Source organism: Plodia interpunctella, chromosome 5 (assembly GCF_027563975.2).
Source record: "Plodia interpunctella isolate USDA-ARS_2022_Savannah chromosome 5, ilPloInte3.2, whole genome shotgun sequence".
Lineage (NCBI taxonomy): Eukaryota > Metazoa > Arthropoda > Insecta > Lepidoptera > Pyralidae > Plodia > Plodia interpunctella.
In genome coordinates, this window is record NC_071298.1 from 4,363,899 (window position 1) to 4,386,609 (window position 22,711).

A 22,711-nucleotide genomic window follows, 5' to 3' on the forward strand; every position below is an offset into this window, starting at 1 on the left:
CTGTTTACAGAGGATCACTAATTATTGTATAAGTAGCACCTGCTATCTATTTTCAGTATCCGAGATAAGCGGAGCTAATGCCAAGGATGTGATAGTGATGATAACATGACGATACTTTGTCAGATATTCCTCATGTCATGGCTCCAACTGAACATTTGTTAAACAAAAACAAACTTATTTAGAATGTGGGTCATACTTGATATTGTGTTATAACACAGATAAATTGTTTATTCTCTTAGAATATTCGGTTTAGAGCAAGACAAAAAAGCAATGTTACATTAATTAACAGAACACAACAAACATTTTTTAAAAATGGTTTATTTTTCCTACTTCCGAAGTTTTCACGTACCTACAAATGTGTGGCAATCCACGTAATAAAAGTACGTATGAAACCAAAGTATACTAGTTTTTATCCTAAAATTACCACAGTTCAACCCTATTTAACCTATATTTTTGCAAACGAGCCGTAAGGTTGCCTTTACCTCGCTTTTCCGAGACATTAGCTTGTTTAATTTCCTTTGTTCCTCTGACGTAGCATCCGACGGCGTTGTCTGATGAATAATAGAAGCAATGTAGACTAATCAGCATAGTTGGTGTCGTTCCAAGCGCATTTCCTATCCTATATGAATGCAACCAGTGACAATTTATGTAGCTATCTAAATTTACCGAGTCAGAACCTAATCGCCAGCCCTTTATATCCCACTGCTGGGTGTAGGCCTCTTTCGATTTATGCCATAAGCCATTCCCCTTTTTCCCGTGTTGTTCGAAACACTTCCGAACTGCGCTTCACACGATTTTGAAATTGGGCCCGATATCAGTTTCTAATTAGCTCCGCTTTTAATAGTGAGGGAGAGGGAGAAATACACAGTCCAATAATCTGAAATATTTATGGTAAACATTCTTGTTCGTAAGTAAATACTGTTATCATAACGATAATAACACTTTGTCATACTTGGGGTTACAAAATACTTTAAACTTTCTTATAAAAATTCTGTAAGTCGTCTCTCAACTAAACAGCTTCACGGTCAAGTGGTGTCGTTGCATTTGAGGCGAGTGTCTACCGTGACTGATCGCTCGGATGAGAAACTATTTGTAACGTGACCTTCGGAGTACACAGCAATTTTCCAATTTATATTAAAGAAAACCCTAAGTTGGCGTATATTATGTTTTTAAATAATTATTTTATCTTTTGGTTTATATGCGTTTGCTCTTTTTATCGCGTACCTATTTAAGTATTTTTTCTTTATGAATATAGAAGCCAATTTGTTAATGTCTAAATTATAGAAGAATGCAGCTGGAAAATTCATTTGAATCGTTCCAAGTCACTTGACTGTCTCTAGCTATATCGTAATTTATGGTAAATGCTCAATTAGGATGTTGTGAAATTGTTTTTTTTTTGTCAAGAATTTGGTCATTATTTATCAAATGTATTGTTTGCCAAGATGTCTGAATAAAAAAATTATATATATTCGATGACCAGAATACTCGCATATTTGTTTGCCGAATAATTTCGTCAGTGTCTAGTCTAATACGAGTAGTCTAATTATATATACTGTAGTATATTTGCATATTATTTCATTTGCATTTGTTACGGCTTGTAAAATAGGAATCAGATTATTGTGCATTTGAATTATATATTTCATTCATCTGATCTGTTTTATGTGAAAAGAAAATGTTTGTTATCGATAACACTGGTTGCATGCGTGTTTTATATTGTTCACTTAAAACAACTGCACAATCAGTCTTGCTGTTATTCATTCCCTCATGACGTCGCCATGGAACAAATTTTTCTCCTATTTGCACGGCAAACAAATGTTACGACAGTCGACAACTGCGGAGCACAGAGGCGGGCGTGCGGCGCGATCGCGTTACGTCTGTTTTAATTTTAAACCACAACAAAACTTCTGGCGCACTTCTCTATTAAACAGCATTGAAATCAATTTGTACGCCACAAGCGATACAGTTCCAACAGAGATAATGGGGCTGGTTTTATCGAGTGCGATAAGTGTGCCAGTATAATGTTTTTGACGTATACAATCAAGAATGTTCAGTTTTGAATTCCTGAAGCGCTGGTATCAAGGTGCGATGTATATTTGTTAGTGTTTCGTGTTGCTCGGCTATTCTTGCGGCATAGCGTGACGGGCGCGTAAACAACAACAGCTGTTAAAATACATGTTCGTTTGCGGTTCCAGATGGCGACAAGGACTCGGACGGGCCCTCCGAGAGCGGCGACAATACTTCTGAATCCACCGCGGGCGCCCCCAGTGAGCCGGCGCAGGAAAAAGGTAAGCAATACCTGTGAGGTTAGGTACATAATTTTCCTGTTATTACCGAACTGAAAATGTTTCCAATATTTAAGCTATAAAATATACAAGTAGTATATATATATATATACACACACTATATATCGGTACCGCGTAACACCGCGATCTGAAGATCATGTTTTATTATCTTTCTATTATAAAATATCATGTTTTATACATATTCACAGCTATAGCTAAAGACACAATTTTGTATGTAGATTTTTTAAGCATTTTGCAACTTTGTGGTATGTAACTACCTATTGTGGATATTGCCTCTGTTATTAGATATCAGCGAAGAATAATTAGCATAGTTTTTACCAGTACTTCTATTTAAACGCAGTTTTTATCATTTTGTAGCCATTAAAAAGCATTTTTGAAATGCTAATCGGTTATGGAAGGATCAGTATTGTGCCGTCAAGGCTGTCCTACTTCGTAAATACCATGAAATAATGTAAATTTATCTTGAAGCGTATCGTCCACTAATCCTTCTTGTACAGTGAACAGGCTATACAAATTCATTACATATTTACCGCTGTTCCGTGGCATATAGGTCCATGTAGCAAAACATGACATGCGGATGACTGTATCAATTACGAAGCTATTGTTTATTTATAGTTTTCCATTTTGTTTATTAAATGATATGTTTTTTCTATGTAAAAGTGCTACTCGTGCCATAGCTATGTGCGTAATATTTTCTGTTACATAAATCAAATATTTTGTTTCTTTCTAACAAGCATTGTAAAGCGGAGAAGGTCGCGTTCGTAAACAACTGAGAAACTGTACGAAATTTATTCAATGAACATTTTCGTTATTTTTGTTACCTGTTTATTATTCCATGATGAGTGATGATCGTAGCTTAATTTTTTAGCGGAAACAAGAGACGAGACACAAATTAATTTAAAAATGTTTATTGTAAGTTCATTAGAATCTCTCTCTGTCATCTCAAGCATATCTTCTTTGAAGCCAATTCAGCACATCTTTTGGGTTTACGCCTTTTGCCATACTTAGACGGCAAGGCCAGACATTTTTTCATACGTAACTTGATTTGGGAAGCTCATAGGATAATTATAATATTACAGAGATATTGGACAGCCTGCGGCCCGTGTCCCCTGAACAGCCCAGCAGCAGCAGCGCCCCGCAGAGGTTCCTGAAAATTAACGTGCGGCACATCACTGACGGACAGGTCTGTACTTCTTTTCAGAGTCAAAATATGAAACAAATTATATTAATTTGGAATAGAAGGAGCCATGTGATGGCCTTGTCAATTGTCAAAAAGTCTGTATAAATCTCTATATGTAAACTTGCTACGCCCCGGGATTTTGCTGTTGTCGGGGTTTCGGAATAAAAAAATCCCTATGTGCTATTTTTAATTATATTCTACCTGAATACCGACTTGGTCAACATTTCTTCAAAATTTGTGTTATTGAGTAACAGTAACTACTTCCCACTCATACACAGTTTATATTTTATACTACACTCTACATGCTTCATCTACCCAAATATCTTCTTGAGCTAACCTTCTTCAACCTTCAAATTACTTAGTAGGAGGTAGAAGGACGTGGGTATTATATCCCGCGGGAAATTCACGAGGACGAAGTGGGCGGGCAAAGGCTAGTTACTAATAAAATTAGAATTTCTTGTCTCATACTGGTAAATATAATATTTTTGAGCATTAAAATTATTGTTTAGTAGATCGTTCGTATTTTTAACATTAATATCTCAAAGATTAGTCAATAGGATAGAAGAGTTATACAGAAATGATAACAAGTGACAAAATAGTAATCTAAAAATGATAATAAATTGACAATCTTAAAGTTATCTAGTTTCATCAACTCTGTGACTCACAAGGAACGGATCGTTGTTGATGACTAAATGTGTCGGTCTCTATCGACATATTTTATCTTTATGCAAGATGAGCATTATACTTTTATCTATGAAAAATTTTATTTCATAAAACTTCATAAATTGTTGCACCATAAAGATCTTAAGTAGGTATATATTGCAATGTCATTACAATAACACCATTTATTTATTATTGATTGTATGTTATTATTGATTTTGCCCTCGGATTAATTTTCTACGGAAACAATATATTTTCTTTATCATTTCTTTGTGCGTAGGTACTTCTAACTATAATAATGCCTTTTTATTCAAAAAGCTAAGTAGATAGAGCGTAGTAAATCGTGATGTAACGATAAATGATTATAATCTGAAATAATCAAATTATTTACACATTTAATCATTATACATTTGCAAAACATTTGACTTTTTAATTTATTGAACATTGTTAAAGTGGTGCCTACAATGAAGCAAAAACATGTATCTGTAAAGTCACCTGAATCCACACTAACGACTAATCCACAATGACGAATTTCTCTATGACGATATATGACGACTTTGTGCAAAGAAATACAATTGATTATAAACAATGGATTTTTATTCAGAATTTGGTTTTATATATTAGTGTATTATTAGTGCTTTTTCACCTATTGACCGACTAAAGGCAAAAATAAATAGTATGTAATTTATAACTTATTTTAAACCTTTATATACCAAGTGCTTTGCATTAATCTTGATGATTCTACAACAAAGATTTATAAAAAAGGTCTTTTAAATCGCTTATAGTTTTTTGCTTCTCAGGAAGTCCTTTGTTAAGAGAAAAAGAATGTCTGTAATTAATATTGAGTAGTTGTTCCGTTTCTTCTTGTGCATTTCTATTACGCTTTTCTTTTTCTTATAAGATCAAATATGACTTTATAAAACTAGGTCAATGTAAAATCGCTTATTAGCTAGGTATTTGTCTAGATCGTAATGACATTAGCGTATTTTTTATATTAGATAGATATACGAGAGCGAAATGGAAGATATGACGATGTCCATAATTTTGTCTATTGAGTGACCGTCTCAACTGTTTATCCCATTCCAGGGCGTCGTGTCGGGGGTGCTGCTAGTGACCCCCAACGCGGTGATGTTCGACCCCAACGTGTCGGACACGCTTGTGATGGAGCACGGGCCGGAGTCGTACGGGGTCATCGCGCCCATGGAGTACGTCGTCAACGCGGCCATCTTCTACGACATCGCGCACATGCGCACGCACGGACCAGACAACCATAATGCGCACAAGTGAGTCGATAAGTGTATTGCCATTTTTCTACTCACTACTAGACATGAGCGTAGCTCTTTTCTGATCTTTTTCTGTTCATAATTTTCTTCTCTCGTAAAGTTATTTTTCTGCTATCTTATTATTAAAATATTTTATGTAAAAATTATTTCACAATTTAAAAGTTAACAATAGGTGGACTCAATGTCATAAAGCATTATAACGCCAGTCGAACCTTGGCGCCAAACAGAAAATAATAAAAGGCCTATAAAAATAACGTCAATAAAAGCTAAACATTTGCATAAAATATAAACATGTGAAATTCATCACAAGTTCTTTCATCTGAGCGTATGTCTGGTTTATTCCTCAGCCGTTTATCGGAGACCAGGGTCAGCTGCAAAGTTAAAATCCATCTCTAATATCAAAACTACATGCTATTTTTTACTAAAAATATGAATTAGTTTAAAATAACATCTGCATGTACTCATACAAATGTTATTTTAAAGTAATTGATAAGTTACAGCTGAACTATAAATAATTATCGACATTGAACATTCAATTAAAACCGTATCCAATTCTACATAAACAAATTTAAAGTGCAATCATTGATTACACATAAAACTAATTTGTATTACGATTAACCAAGGTTATTTTTAATTTTTGTAATAGTTCAATAGAAGCAATAATTCGGTTTATATTTCATAGGTATTATTTGTTGTTGCACTATCAGTAATTGTGCACACTGGACTGTCTAAGCGAGCTGTACGGCTCAGTCGAGTTGGGTATTTGTCCATGAAACATATGTGTTGTGTTTTGACTCTGCTTATCTATCTGTTATTACGTTCTAATTCTCCGCGTTCTGCACTAATGGAGGACCTAAACGAGGCCAACGATAAAGGCATAAACTCTTATGGGTCTATCGTCGGTCTTGTTTACAATATCATTATAATTTTAATTTTTACTATTTAGTCACATTCACATACTGGTCGAAAAGACTGACGGGCCGACTCGACAAGATTATTAGTAAAATTAATTGGTTATACCATTTTCAGAGCTGAGCAAGCGGAGATTTACTACATGAATAAATCTGAACATTCTCCTGGAAAGGACTCCCTTCTAGTCAAAGTAAGTTTTGTATATATATATATATATCTAGGCATATTTATATTAACACTTTTAAAAATAGTGCTCGTAAAAACTCGAATCCAAAAACAAACCGAATCTGAAAAACTCGGATACGACTCAGTGGACGCTACTACCAACTAGTTTTGCTGTTTCGTAGGTCTTGCATGGTTCTCACAAATTCAGTCTAGTCGACACGCTAAGAAGAAGATGAAGACAACTTTTTAGAAGTGTTAATATTAAATTGCAACTACCCAATGTTACAACATTCAAGTATTATCGAAGTGTAAGAATAGAAAACATAAAAACAACGTTAATGTATCTACGCAAGTAAAACGTATTTAGCAAATAAGAGTTAAAAATATATAAATAAACACTCAATCTATCAATTTGGTCTTATCATTGTATAATGATAAGACCAAATAGGTATTATTAGTATAAAACCAATAGGTATTATTGGTTTTGTTGCGCATTTGTGTTTAAATTATTACGATACCTCACAATTGGTGATATGTGGATACATTTTTACAAAAATTTTAATTTAAGAACTAGTTTTCCTTTACGGTATTTTCTTCGTAGTCTCGTCACTATTTCAGAATCAAAAAGCATCCCTAACAAACTTCAATGAGAACTAAAAAAAATTAAGTCATGTTTATTTAACATTAAATTATCGTGTCTTGTCATTCAATTGATATACATTTCCCTTTTATTTATTAAGATTCTTTAGTTCAAATTAGGCTTTTGTCACAGAAGGAGACAAACATTTAAGCTTGAAGTACGTCATTAATCCTTTTTCGAAAGGGGGCAATTTTTTTAATTAGACATCGTTTTTTATGTTATGCCCATTATCGCAATATACATATATACATCAGGACGAAACGTTCCCGGAGCTGCAGGCGGCGACGGGCGGCGGCGGCGTGGGGGAGGCGGACGGGGAGGGGGAGGGGGCGGGGGAGGGGGAGGGGGCGGACGACGACCGCGGCGGCGCTGCCTTCCCCAAGGCCTTCGACCGGGAGCTCGTCACACCCACGGCTTTGCAGGTACACCTGCGTTTTAACCGCGAGATACGTGGTTCTACTTTCTTTTTCCTACCGATCGGATATAATCTTCTTTTGTAGGCAAACCTTTTCAATAAAAAAAAATAATATTGGAAAACATCTAAAAGAACATTATAAATCTAAAATAATATTGCCGAAACGACAAATTTAACCTTCGTAATTTTTGATTTTGGAATAAAACTGTTCAAACTGTGAAGTTTATTTTGGCGCTTTTTCTCTGCGTGTTCTATAAAAATAGATATTTACTTGTCTATAAATACATTGTTGATATGAACTAGTTTCCACATTTTAAATAAAGAATCATATACATGGTTGACTAGAAAAAATCCTTGTTTGGTCTTTTTTATCGCTTTCTCTATATTTTTTGTGCAATAAATAGTTTACAAACACACTTGAAATATGTGTATTTCTGCTATACGTAAACTTGTCTATTGATATTACAGCAACAAACTACAGAGGACCGTCGGAAATCCTTGCTGGACCAGCACTGGGCCATCCCTAGCAAGGACAGGATGTCGATCGATCAAGGCAGTGAGGTAAGCGAATGGGAGTTGTATAGATCAAAATTTCAGACACCAGTCGCTTACATTTTTAACTGATTTCAGATATTGTTAATATGCTGTGTAGACTTCATTATTTTCTTTTTAAATTCTAAAAATTACATTTTTTGTGAATCGTAACATGGGTAGACAGAGCCGCCAACAAAGTATTGTTGGTAGAATTGAGAAGTACAATTGTAATCTCGTAAGTCTTGATTCTGTCTACCCAGTAAGGGATAAAGACGTGGTACTTCAAACCTAGGTGTCATCAAGCGCGGAGCCCAAGGACGAAGGGGAGTCGGGTCGATCGCGCTGCGACAGCGCGGCAGAATCCGCGGGCGAGGTCGCGGGTGAAGGCGCGGGCGAGGGCGCGGACGCGGAGGCGGACGAGGCGCAGCACCTCGTCAAGCTGTCCTACCACGACTCCGGCATCGACATTCGCGACCCGCTGCTGCACGTCAACACGGTCAATACTAAGAAGGTAAGGAAAGGATACGTAGTAGTGGATCATTGTCGCACAGGAGAATGTGTCGAGAATCGTGAGTATTTGTTGCGAGTAATTTTTGACTGAGACGGACAGTACTTGTGATAAGATTCTGTGCATAATTGGCTAACAATACATGCTGCCGCAGAAGCTGCTAACCCGGAGCAATCAGCTCAAACTTACCACGACCCGTGTTGATTGATTGCAGGCTCACACACATTACTAAGAAGGTAAAGTTTTCCATATTCTATCTTTGTCACACATAATATAAGTTTTATTTATGTTTAGTTTATAACAAGTGTACTTTACTATATAAATATAAAATTTATCATAGTTTTATTCACATTAACATTCCTTAACCATTTATTTCATCTTGATTTACCATTAATAAACTAACATTTTTAGGCGCACCACCCTTTACTAGATCACGACTATTATCATGAAATAGACACCATATATGAAGACTTGGAGGCAGACGTCTCCATGTATGACCGCTGGGAATGTGACGTCACGTACGCAGCCAAGTTCTTAAAGAACTTCGACATACACATGGATCATGATCATTCATCGGTCGAAAGGATGTCATTCTCATCCCACGATGAGGTGAGAAACGGCGAGAACCTTCGGCACTGTGCAAGATGTTGGTTTGGACTTCTTTGTGGCGTCGTTTGTTTCGTTGGCAGAGTTTTATTTCGATGGTTATTTTGATGGTTCTGACTTCATATCTTCTGTATTCCTATATTTTCTCATGTTTGGTATTTTCAAAGGGTTCTTCGATATTCAATATACATATTTTACCGCTATTTCTTTTTATCATAAATGTTCTAGTGGGCAATGTAAAATGTTTGTTTGTCTTGTACAGTGTATTACGGAACTTATTCAATAATACACTGTGCAACAATACAACGAACTGTATAAGAAATGAAACAGTCATCTCTTCTACTTTGTCGCAACATATTTTTGTAGATGGAGGATATGATCTTCACAGGTGTACAGCGACGCAGATATTGTGCTGTCAGCGGACTGGGTGCCGCCAGTGTGCTTGGCCCGTGGAGAGCCGCCATTATCAGCGCCGCCTCTGGGTGAAACAGAGCGCCCGAGAAAACCAGCAGCTGTCTCGTTCTCGCTCGACGGCAATACGCACAAGGATGATGCGGCTAAGCCCGACAAGAAGAATAAGGTAAAGTCATTATTAATATGTCTGGCGACATGGCGAGTTGCATTGTAGGGGCCCCTTTATTGGATTTCATGAAACTGGTATCTAAATTTATGTGAAATCCAGTTTGACAAAGGTAATTCACATGCTTTATACGACACGGGCGACACGCTTGTAATAAAGAGGAAATGCCAATCCTAATATACCAATAATTTAAATCCCACACAGAATGTAATTCTACAACGGTATCGCATTCGTCCGGAATAAACATCACTCTAACACTCGCCATAAACATAAACATTTGTGTAAAATACACACTCATTATCAATGCAAAATGTGTTTTATGCGATATAAACCTAAAACTCGATCGATTTCAAACGCCCAAGCGGTAAACTTTACTACCGGACGAGTTATAAAATTCAAGTCTGGGATGGTGGCTTTAACTGTTACGATTACGATCGTTGTGCATAACTAGATGTGTTTTAATGACTAATGATGGGTTAATAGCCTTTAAACTTATTTCCACGAGCAAAAACGAAGGGAAATCGCGTAAGACGTTCAACATCTACCTTCCATAAGGTACCTATTTCGTGGAGCGCTAACTCCTCCACTGGTTAGTGGTATGTTTTATGGGCGAAATTTGCCTGGCTGTTAATCGCTGTACGGGTTTAAACGGGGCCTATAGGTAGTTAGTTAATTGCGAATCTGTAAATAAAAGAAACCAGTTGTTTGAAAGAAGGTTCATATGTAATCTATAATATTAGTTTTATTTGTAGTTAAATAAGGTTGATAAATAAAAGTATTTTTCGCCAGATGTTCAAGAGGCTATCCTACCCTCTATCATGGGTGGAAGGATTGACCGGTGAGGGTGCCCCTGGCGGCACGCACAGCTCCCAATCTGATTCGTTACCCACTTCAGCCGACAGCCACAACTCCACCAGTGTTTTCTCCAAGGTTTTCAATAGGTAATTTGTGGTTTTTTATTTTTAATATCGTATTGTAAATATGATTATATGATGTGTCAACTTATAACTAGATGGCGGTAGGTAGTCGTAAAAGTAATGTCAGATGAATTTAGGCGTCTTGAATCAAATATGACACCAGTATTAGTAATAATACACTCTGAAAGAAAGAAGATGCGTCAACAAATTACCTGAAGAGTGGGAAATTGAAGGTGCTTCCACAAGTTGTATCTCTTAACCCACTGATATGATGATGTCGCATACATGTACAGATTTTAAATATCTTAAAATAACATATTTAACATGCCCACTAAGCTGTTTGTTTTTTCCCTATAAATTAGAACGCCTTGTAATTTTTCTTATAATAATAATTAAAGAAAAACACCTTTTAGGGTTTTTGCAACGTATAAGTTTATGACATTTTATTTGTACATAATTTTATGTCAAGCAACGCATATCCACTTTTTTCATCCACTTGAGAATTATAAGAGTGAATAATGATTCGACATTGCCATCACTTCTATTTTCATCCTAATGCATACGTTAAAGTTGTATGTACAATGAGCATATGTCAATACAAATTATATTAATGTCGTGCACGTATTAATTAGACTGATTCACACTTAGCACAATAGTTGAGTACTTACGTAAATTACTGGGTAAACTATAACTTGCATAGCTATGATATATCACTATTCAAAAAGTTTATAATATTCAAATTATAAGAGACTCACTGGACCTCACTGGAATAACAACACTATTATTTTATCCAGAAATATAGGATGGATGATGTAACATTAGTCTGTTTCACTACTTTCTGATAAAATATAATATTATTGCGATGTGACAAACTTCTAGATACACTGTCTAATGTGATTTTCCAGTGAGACCTATTCAACATTTAACGCATTTATTTGTATCATAAGTTACATTTAGGCTATCTGATATTTTATGAGCAAGCGGTGAAACAGGCTCTAAGTATTGGAGAATTCCATTCACGTCTGCCATAATGCTCATTCTATAAAAAGTGTTACTGGCAACACCACCATGCGACACACATATACACATGCTCAATGACTATTCCTTAAACACACGGCTCTTCATAAATGTTCTAGAGCCAACTTATGTAAAAATTAATGTTGCTATCGTAAATTTTTCCCCTGCTACCGTGGACGCTAAATCGTTGGTAAAGTTCGCCAATGAATTTAGTTGAATTCGGCACCGGTTTGTTCCTGAGTAAAACCCCGTCGGAGGAGGCGCCGCACGACGCCAGCGGGTACGTTACGTGCGCCACGCCACGCCACGCCACTCGATGTCTAATGTGTTGCCTTGGTCTTGATGAGCACGACGACGTCATATGGATAAAACTTTGCCGCTTTGATTTAGTACTTTTGCTATTTGTATTTTTATTATTCTTCTGTTCCTCTTCTTATCTTTGGATTTTTGTTATTTAAAAATTTATGTATATTCACTTTAAAAGTGATCCATCTCTTAGATAAGTTATAAAATGTCAATCCTTAAAAAATAATGGTCAATAAAATTGCATAATGCAAAACCAATAAAAAAATTATGGTACGAGTAAGCTCTCCCGCCATGATAGAGACCAACACTGCTCAATGATGACTGATGTCCATGATGATGAGTGGTCGTTCCGAAATGCTAATATTTTGTATCTTTGAGAAATATTATTTAATAATATGACATGTTTTTTCATGACATATTATCAAATAATATTTCTGCCAGTGGAAGATCTAATAAATTTCCAAATAAATTGCTTTGACCAGTTAATCGATTTGCCGTTTCATATCTTTGAACGCCTTACCTAAACTTCAGTCAAAGCGCGAAGGTTTTACAATGTCGTCGTGGTCGACCCGTTTAGCCTTCTATATATAATCACTCTTCTCAGTTAGGAAAACCCACTTAATGTGTGTTGTTACTTCTATTGTCTTGTGAAGTCATAAACTATGTACCAATTACCTCTAGAGTTTTCTAAAGTTCTTTGCTTCCTATGTATAAAAAGCATGATGTATATGTGTTAGGAAGTTTAGTATTCAATTTCCATAGTTTTTTTAGACAGAGTTTCTCATGTTCATTCCATTTTATCATTACTAGGTAGGTATTTTAAGACCTTTCATCATCATCAAACACTGTCTTACCTCTGGCACCTTTTGATGGTTTAAGTTGAAATGTTTTGGCATGTTTAGCTTAAAAGTTCTACTGTATTTTCTACGCCTTCTTTGTTATTTGTAAGTCTATAATTGTGGCTCGGAAGTAATCGAGTAATCAGTCTTCGATCAACTGTGGAACTTTAAAATATTTGTTCGAAGTCTAGTACATTGTTAATTGGTTAAATATTTTTTACAGGAGTGGCAGTAATTTCGTTGTATTAATTGCATTTCATTGTTTTTTTTTAATGCAGCCTTTTTATTCAGGATTATTTATTCAATTTATTGCTTATGGAGGTTGTTAAAATAAAGCCGCTGGTTTTAGCAAATTTCTCGTGAGAGTTCAAACACAGCATTTATATATTTTTATAATAATCAAACTGACGACATCAAGTTATAAGTACTCTCAAATGTCTTGACTAGTACCTTTGTTTATAAAACTTTTTGTAATGATAATGTTCTAAAAATATTTGGTGTTTACATTACATTAAGATAAATATATTGATATGGCAATTACGAAAATAGTTATTTATTGATGTTTATATAAGATCATTATATACTGACATATTTTCATCGCGCCCATTTCAGATAAGATAAAGATATTGTCAATAAAAACATTTCTTTTTATTTATATGAAACGCCGCGCATTAGCCGATTACGTATGTTATAGTAATGTTAATGTGTCCAGGCGAAGTTCGCTGGGTGGGTTTGGCCGTTCGCAAAGCAAGTCTGCGTCTAGTGCGCCCACGCAACCACGCCTCGACTATCGTAGCATGGTGTCAGTGGACGACATGCCTGATCTCTTCGCTTCTTTCGATAGTACGTATTGTTTTTGTTTCGTATCTTCTATTTATTTACTCTCCCATTTTCGCGTGTTCCCGGTTTCATTCATGGCTGGTGCCACAGCCTGAGGTCCACGTATCAAATAAACCTTAATTTGACTGTGATTTTATAAGCGCGATTTCCTTGGGAATCAAATGGTTGCCTGATAGCTGGTAAGGCCACGTGTCCCTTAGTCGCCTCGTACTACATACATTAGAAGATGTGGGCCTATTCTAAGGCGAACCACAGGCCACACACCGAAACTAACTAATATTATGGTATCATTTCTTGTTATTAAATATCCGTTTGTTTCTATCAGAGTTGATTCCTCGGCCGGCCCGGCCCAGTGACGACCCCCCGCTGTACCTGCGCCTGCGCATGGGCAAGCCGGCCGGTCGCCCCCTCCCCCGCTCCACGCCGCTCATGTCCTACGGCCGCAAGCGCATGAAGCCCGAGTACTGGTTCGGTGTGCCTCGCAACAGGTAACTCATCTTAAAACGTCGTTATACACAAGTGCAAATTAAGGCATAACATGTTTCTGTAACACTGCGATTTAGGCGCCTACCCTGGCGTCTTATCTCACTTACACAAAGTTTGGTCTGCCCTTTTTTCTTTTTTGGGGCCATTATAGCATGCCAGTCTCCTCCACTTCTCTCTCCTCTCATCTTTATTTCTAACGGGGCCGGCTTAAGGCCATAATACACTTAAAACGCATCGTTTCCACCCGGCAAAGTTACATTCATTGAAGTTCCAGTAATTTGTATCTTAAAAGCATTAATAGATAGTTTTGCGTGATAGGCATTGATAACTAAGCTTATTTTCCCCTGACAGGGTGGACGACCTCTTCAAGTTCCTCACACACTGGGTTCCGGACAGATACGGTCCCCTGGGAGACGTCACCGCACAAGGCTACGAGCTCATTGACAGCGATACTGAATGGGATGACGATGAGGCCAAACCTGGACAGAAAGTGAGTTTTTATCACTAATCTAGCGATTCCCAAAATATGGTCTGCGGAGCACTAGTATTGAGGCTCAACGAAGATATTGGTCAGGTTACGTGTATCATAATAATGCATTGTGATCCAAACTAATCGTGTGTACAAAATTTCAGCTCAATCAGATGTTTGTTTTAAAATTAAGTTGCAAGATTCTGCTGAACAAACATTTCATACATATATTGCAGGTTAAATAAAAGCTTGTAAATACATTATTTGTGAGCACAGAACAGATTTTCCGCAAATTAGCTCTTGTTATTGTATTAAATGATCTCGAGTCCGTGACTTTATAACCTTTGATCCGGGATCATCTATTGTGATCGTTTTCAGCCTTGTAATTCATTATTACAAAATTTCAATAATACGCTATGTCTCATTTTTTATATATTACACACTTGTGACTGTAGGAATAACATTCTTGCTCTAGCTATCTGGTCCCACTTCTGAACAAAAGCCTATTTATAAATTATGTTAAAATGTTATTTAATTTTTTTTTTAATGGCTGAAACGCGGCGGCACCCATACCACAGTGTAACCACTATTGCAGTTTTACCGAGAGACCCAGAACAGTTTCAAATGCAAATTTCTTAAGAGTGCCCTTTTTCACTATTCTGTAATATAGAGAAAGAGTTGGCAGAGTACTAGTGTACAATATGGCCGTATTAGTATATTTTCAAGCTGACTCAAATTTAGCTTGACGATAGTAATTTAGGTGACAACAATCTCGACTTTTCTTAGACTTAACTTTCAATCTCATTAATCCATTATTGAGAAGTCGTTGCCATACACAAGATCATCTCAATGCCACGGTTATACGCATACTCTCGCAGTTTACCATCGCTCATGGAGATAACGTTACTAATTTACGACTTGATCCTGCTAATTGATAAAGCTGTTGTCACAGCATGGCACTGAAAACGGGCTATATATTAACGGTTATTTATTCTAAAATATTTTTAATATTACTCCAAAGTTACCTAGAGCCTAGAGCTACCAAGTATTCTTATAGCCAGTAAAAAAAATACATGAATTTAAAAAACCATAACTTTTAGCTTTGCTGGAAGTTAGGTACTGGAAGTAAAGAATCATATTATTAAATACATCATTTATGGACTCATGTCCATAAAACATTTTACATGACCGAAGTCGAAGGATTTCTTATACGTTCTATAAAATATAATATTATCTCTTATTGGTATTACAAACTTAGTTCTCAATTTGGAATTTAAATTAAGGCTAATGAGGCCTTATGTGTTTCCACCTTTACAAATTCAGTATATTTGCTCACAGGGCGACAGGACCGGCAGCACAGGCGATGTGTCAGACATCACAAGAGAATCATGGGAGGTAAGTGTGTCTTTCTTGTCAACATTTTCATTTTTTTTCCAGACACATTCGGTTGATAACGCTTTGTAACACACGTTTGATCGACAACGCATCTCACATCACATTACAGTACACATTGAACATTGTTTTTCTGGTCATGATCTGTCGAATTTGATTGCACTATGGTCAATATTTATATTTTACAATGCGTGCGCGCAATGTGTATAAACAATGTTGTTATGCCTCTCCTCTACCCGCAATTTCTTGTGACCATAAACGGGAAAAATTTTAAATGGATGTTTATTGTTAAATGTTTAGAGCTATTGTGATAAATTATCTCATCATATAAGGCTGTTGACGTCTTTCTTAGATGTCAAAATATTGTCACTTTACGTGTAGGTTCACAAAAGGTAGATTCTGCCAATTATTTTATTATTTACGAAGCGTGCCTCCTATATTTAGTCGTCCACCTATTTCTTTGTAACGATAAAATATTTTTTATTAAATAAAACCTTATGGGTTTCAATAAAGACCTGGGGCCCAATTCTCACGCAATATATTTTTTTAGCTGGACGAATAATTTTATTCTACTGCAAAATTTCGAATGATGCGTTATTTTATATATTCTCGGCACCATTCGAGGAATTTCCACTCGAACTGACAAGGCAAAGGGAGTATAGACAATACATTTATTACGTCCCGCATGGACGTTTTAAAAAACGCTTTGGCAGCCTTTGTCTTAACCATCTAATAATAAACTATGTTATTAATATTTATTTAACAATATTTGAACACAAAACTTAGGTTTTTTAAAATATCGATACGTAATATATTAAAACTATGACACTCAAACCTTCATAATTCGAGTATGAACTTTGAATTCTTTGAAGTAAGAACTTTGAGTGTGAACTTTCTTTATTGCACGATGATTGGGCCCCTAATTTAAACACTGTTTAATGAACCGGTCAATACGTATGTGGATTGAAAGTATATTATTAGTTCAATCATAATAATATTTTTATACTTCACGTAATAATAAATAGCACATTACATGTAGTATAGATCTTACATGATCGAGGCCAAACAAACCTAAGTCTGTAATAAATAAAATGAATTCTGAAGCTTGATGACCCATCCAGCAACTCGTTGGTCTAATCTTCGTAACACTACATATTTACTCTACCGATATGATAACGTGTGCAGTATGCGCTACTTTATTGTTTATATTGTAAACTATCTTCACCGCAGAAGATAAAGTGAATCAGACCGCTAAATACACGAAAAAAAACACATTGGTACAACAATGAGGATTCTTTTTTTGTTCGTTGGGACTAAGTTTTTGACTTAAGTATAACAAATTGTAATTTTAGGATAAGCTATGCAAGTAGATCACTATAAATAATTGAATTCAATATTTATATTCTCAATGTTTTGTTTAATTTATTTAACATTTACAATAACAATGAGTTGCAGTTCGAGAACACTGAGGTTAGTGACAAACTATATAAATAAGTTACATCAAACAAAAGTATGTTTAAACTTCAATTATAGTATCTACTTTTATGGCTAACATGTAACCATTACGCATAGCTGCTGAAGGCGCCGTACGTGAAAATATACTCGATCATGAAGAGCCAGGCGGAGGCACTCGGCGACTCGTTGGGCGAGGAGCCGCGGCCAGAGGTACCACAGATATGCTCGACCCCATCGGTCGCAGGCTGAATACTCGATTATTATCACTTCGATTTTATTTAGTTACTGAGATGCGAAAGTCCTTAATTGGAGTTTAAGACTAAAACTGGATATTCTAGAATCCTCAAGTTTTGACTGGCTGTTTAATATTAAAAAGTAATTCCGCTCTGTAAGTTGGTATCTCGTTCACTCCAGTTTTTTTTTTATAAGTGTCTGAGGTGGCGTGCGGCCTCATAGGCCGCTGTTAATTGTTTTCCGTAACATCGCCATACGAACACAATAAATATTTTACATGACTATGTACATTTACTTTTTTTTCTTATAAACAATGAGAAAAATGCCACTGCGGCAGAAAAAAGAACTAATTAAATCGGCCGTTATGTTGAACGTTTAAAATGCTCTATTGCTTGAGTGGCGTTGTTCGAAGAAAGAGCTGGTTGTTTGTTTGAACTTTTATATTATAATAATCTTATAATAATCGACTTAAAGAGTAAACGAATTCAATTGAACCGGCTTTTACGTGTTGAACAAAAACCGTACGCATCGCGTGATAAAATCATTTTGTCTTAACGCTCATTTAGGATGCCTCAATGAATTTGTTTATTCCTATTTACTTAGCGGAATTATTTGTGACTCAGGGGGAAATCATCTAACCGCTTTCCTGGCAAACGATTCATCAAAACAATACGGATTAAAGTTACAAGTCACCACAGAGTAGTATTCTGCCTGCGACGATCTCTTAGAGCCCTGTAGTGCGATGTTGCACCTCTAGTGATATAGCCGTGGAAGATGCACTCCCTGTTTTATTATTATACAATTCAATTCAAAAGGCTAGGACCTGTTCTTGGCACTGCACCCGTTAGCACTCTTTAGCATTATATAGTCAGTGCCAACTATCTAGTTATATAATTATGTGATTGTACAATAGTAGTATTTTATTTATGTAGTGAATATTATGTAAAGGAATGGGAATGCCAAATTTATTTTTCTTATCTTGTATCAGTAGAGGTTTTAAGTAAATTGTGTAATCAATTTGTAATGAAATAAGTGTGTGTTATCGAATGTAAGGATCAGGATATTAAATATTTATTGCCTCTTATACACTGCGTAGGTCTTGCTATGTTGACATTGAATATTACTATTATGTATTATTAAGCTGATATGAAGAAAATATTCCAAATAAATCATATTACCTAACTCATTGATGGCAAACCACCCAATTTGTTGTGGTATTATAACGGGACTTCAGATTTTAACTTTGAAGCTCGAGACTCGCATGTCCTCCGCTTCAAATATCAGATCCGCCTCTTCAGTCTGGAATACAACAATATTTGCGATTTGACTGTTACTTGATTCCAGACAATGAAATAACGGTCTGTTTCCAGGGCGGGAATCACACGCCAAGATTTTTTATTATATAAGTGAATTGAATTATACCTACCAAAACAACCTGTACTCATTTGTTATTTTACGATAACAGCAATCGCGTGGTCGATGTAACGCTGGCGCAGATGACAATGGATGCCGAACAATAGGAAATCGCGCAGGCCGGGCCTAATCATATGTTGACAAGTATTGTGTAACTTAGCCCTGGTAGGCTGGTCATGGGAAATTATCTCATTATTTACTCTACTAGCTAGATGATAGAAATCTAGTGTCAACAGAGGATAATTATTTCAAAAACTGGAAACTCATTCCTTTAATTTTGACATTCTTTTATATTTTCTTGTTTCGTTTTCCGCTTTCTTCAACAAATTGATCGTCGTTAATTTTCCTTCTTCTTCATTGAGTTGACAGTTCCAATTAAACAATTACAAACGAAATCAATTAAATTATATTAATTAAATAGTGGTAAAAAACTCACTCGCTGAAGCGGTTATATGATATGACATTTGAACATAATATAAACTAGGTATTATGTAACGTAGTCCAGTGATGGGGTGTCCGGTTTTAGATGGCCCTTGCTATTGCCCTTCGCTGTTAACCTCGGCACGTCACTAGTCTTTAACTCTATGATATCATTTCGATTATACTACATCGTGCATCATAAGTAAATATGAACAAAAAACAAAATAACAACCAAAATAACGATTTTACATGCAATTTGCATGTAAAAACATGATTATGCAATATGAATATTTATAGCTTACATAGAACCTTTTTTATAATTTATTTTTGTAAATGTCGTGTAATGTCATACTGTAGACACAAGTCTTAATACATTTATCGATAGAAAAGTTTATAGCGTTATATGTAAGCCTGATATAATAAATATTTCGTAGTTAAGTGCTAATATTATTGACTTCTCGATTAAATCTTTGTTGTTACGGAGTGAATATACTAAAGGTAAGGTTTTGTTTTGTGTAGATAGGTATCATAAAATAACAGTAGTAAAATCCGACATGTAGATAGAGGGTGACTATTGGTCATGTTACATCTCATCATGTCATCATACATCTATTAGGTACTAATAAAAATCTTCGTGTTTTTGTAGGAACTACTTGGTATGTATTTCTAGAATTCATTTATAAAATAAAAATATAAAAAATACGTCTCTCACGTGTTTTTGTTTTTTATTATCTATCCGCCATTTATTACCGAATTTTGTGATAAATTCGAGAATGTTCGTTTATACTAGAAGTAGGTATAATGTGAAAATTGCTTGAAAAGGTATTAAACAATCACACAAATAGGCGACCACAATGGAAAAGTTATGCAACTTGTAGGTAATTGCAAATAAATGACACATAAATTCCAAAGATTTCCCAGAAAACCAATTTGTTAATAAATAGTATTGACTGATAAGAACCGAAATTATAGATTGTAATTCAATACCAGATAAATATATGTAGTGCGTGAATGAAATAGTATCTTTAATTGTTAGCCATTTTTTCTGTCCCGACACATAAATACATATTTGATATATCTTTAAGCACAAGGGTGCTGCTTATTTCAAAAGAAGAGGAGAAGTTCATAATTGTAGACTGGCATCCTACGCTCTGAATGTAAACGTAAGGGCATCCTCATTCTCAGAAGAAGAAATATCTTGTTTTTTCGTGTTATGAACAATTAGTATCGTATTTACCGTGCTGAGACCGTGAAAGATAATTATCAATACCTCTATGTATAATCTCTTGTCTGAAACATTATTCAATTAAACGCGGGATAATATGTCAATGACTCGTCGATGCCACCGTCCGTCGCGCAGCTGCGGAAATTTACAAGGCCTTTGTTTTTTTTTTACTTTAACTACAATACAAGATTAATGACACACAGGCGCATCTAAAAAGAAACGCTAATGTGTACTCCCATTATATTTTTTGTCTATTAAATAATTCCACGTTTGGAAGTGCTACGTGCAAAGACACACGTTTCTCGGTACGATGGTATGTTCTAGAATTTATATTTAATTAGTGACTGCCATTAGGACATTGAAGTAGGTACGTATTTTAAATCAAACCATAGGAAGAGATGAATATAACCTACAGGTATTTTAATGATTATGCGCAGATTCAATATTTGGTCGATCGACCTTCATCGGTAGAGCTTGAATTAAATTAAAATTATATAGATTTCACATAGGTATAAACAAAATAAGTTTATGTAATTTATATAGTTTAAAATTATTAAGTCTCTACATATATAGGAGTAGCAAAGCTTTCAACAAATTAAATATCAAAACAACAATATAAGAAAATATGTAGCTATGATACCAAAACTAATTCATTCAATTTTTAAATAAGCTATGTAATTTGGAAGTCATAATCATTCATTCAAGTATTTTAATACATACTATTGTAATGAACTGATGAACGTAAAAGTGTTTTTGTCCTTCTTTCACTACAAATAGGATGGGACATTCGATTGAGTTGAAGAGCTGGAGAGCGACCGCGGGTAACAGCTAGAAGAACCTATATAAAGTAAATATTTAATTCGAGCTGTCGACACGCAACTTAATTTTTTTAATCAGATGTTCTTGTATCTGGTATTTTCCGATGCTTATTTAAATTATAAATTTGACTATTTTTGTATATTATTAACATTAAACAAATTATGTTAGTCATAACATCGATATTTTTTGTAAATAAATTTCTTATTAATTATCCAAATTTATAAAATAGCTCCATAACGGACAGACAGTGGCGTATTAATAATAGGGTCCTGTTTTACCATTTCAGCACGGAAGCCTAAAACTATATGAAAAAAGATTAATAAATTACCCGCTCATTTCAATGATATATTTTATTCAATAACAATATAAGTAGTTGTCTTATTAAGTTTATTGTTATTATATTGGCGACAATGGATTTGTCCTGCCTCAATTAATTTGCATGTCACCCCGTTGCATGACCTCTTAGCAGAGCCGGATTAACCTGAGGCAGACTGGCAAATACTTAGGGGCCCTACATTGACTAGGGGCCCCGAGCGTATACAAAAAATCATACTGTTTCCTCAGAATACAAAAAAATATGATTTAATAGACATAAAAGAATATATAATATTTTTTCTAACAAAATGTGTTTCAAAAGTTATGAATTTGGATTTACGAAATATATATATTTTGCTGTAAATTCTTAAAGGGTTAAAGGTACAGCATCTACCTATGCTATTTCTCACATCCATTTATTTGCTGATTTTTGATGACTGACAAGGGACTCTTTAAGGCCGGCATTACGTAAGGGCCCCGACATGATACATTCGTAAGTCTTTTATGGGACTAGACTAATCCACCGGTCGGGAGTGGACATTGATCGCGACTAATTGTGGTTCTGCGTCGTCGTTTGTTGAAGCTTATATGAAGATTTATGCACTGCAGAGTCGTTCAAATGCGAGCTGTATGCAACTAAGTGGCATAGTGTCCAAGATATGTTTATAGTGATAGCACAGATTATATAAATTTAGGTAATAGCAATGTAATATTATTTTATATAGGAATATTTCAGTGTACACGAAGATATGTTGGGCAGGTAACCAAACTATCTATA

General features: G+C 35.4%; 1 protein-coding gene across 18 annotated transcripts in view; it reads left to right on the forward strand.

The window, feature by feature from the left end:
- Nucleotides 1–22,711, forward strand: part of mtd (mustard) — a 92,516-nt gene that overhangs the window by 59,954 nt on the left and 9,851 nt on the right. For 8 of the 18 annotated variants that reach the window (XM_053745733.1, XM_053745736.1, XM_053745737.1 and 5 more), the window contains 16 exons: nt 2,193–2,285; nt 3,383–3,486; nt 5,230–5,426; nt 6,456–6,528; nt 7,398–7,565; nt 8,027–8,119; nt 8,385–8,603; nt 9,012–9,209; nt 9,595–9,786; nt 10,576–10,727; nt 11,917–12,000; nt 13,578–13,708; nt 14,031–14,193; nt 14,543–14,681; nt 15,999–16,055; nt 17,625–17,717. In XM_053745733.1, coding sequence (XP_053601708.1) covers nt 2,193–2,285; nt 3,383–3,486; nt 5,230–5,426; nt 6,456–6,528; nt 7,398–7,565; nt 8,027–8,119; nt 8,385–8,603; nt 9,012–9,209; nt 9,595–9,786; nt 10,576–10,727; nt 11,917–12,000; nt 13,578–13,708; nt 14,031–14,193; nt 14,543–14,681; nt 15,999–16,055; nt 17,625–17,717 — 2,156 coding nt within the window. Of the gene's footprint in view, nt 1–1,826; nt 2,081–2,192; nt 2,286–3,382; nt 3,487–5,229; nt 5,427–6,455; nt 6,529–7,397; nt 7,566–8,026; nt 8,120–8,384; nt 8,604–9,011; nt 9,210–9,594; nt 9,787–10,575; nt 10,728–11,916; nt 12,001–13,577; nt 13,709–14,030; nt 14,194–14,542; nt 14,682–15,998; nt 16,056–17,624; nt 17,718–22,711 lie in introns of those variants that run through there. The other 10 variants (XM_053745743.1, XM_053745742.2, XM_053745738.2 and 7 more) reach the window with 9 other exon arrangements.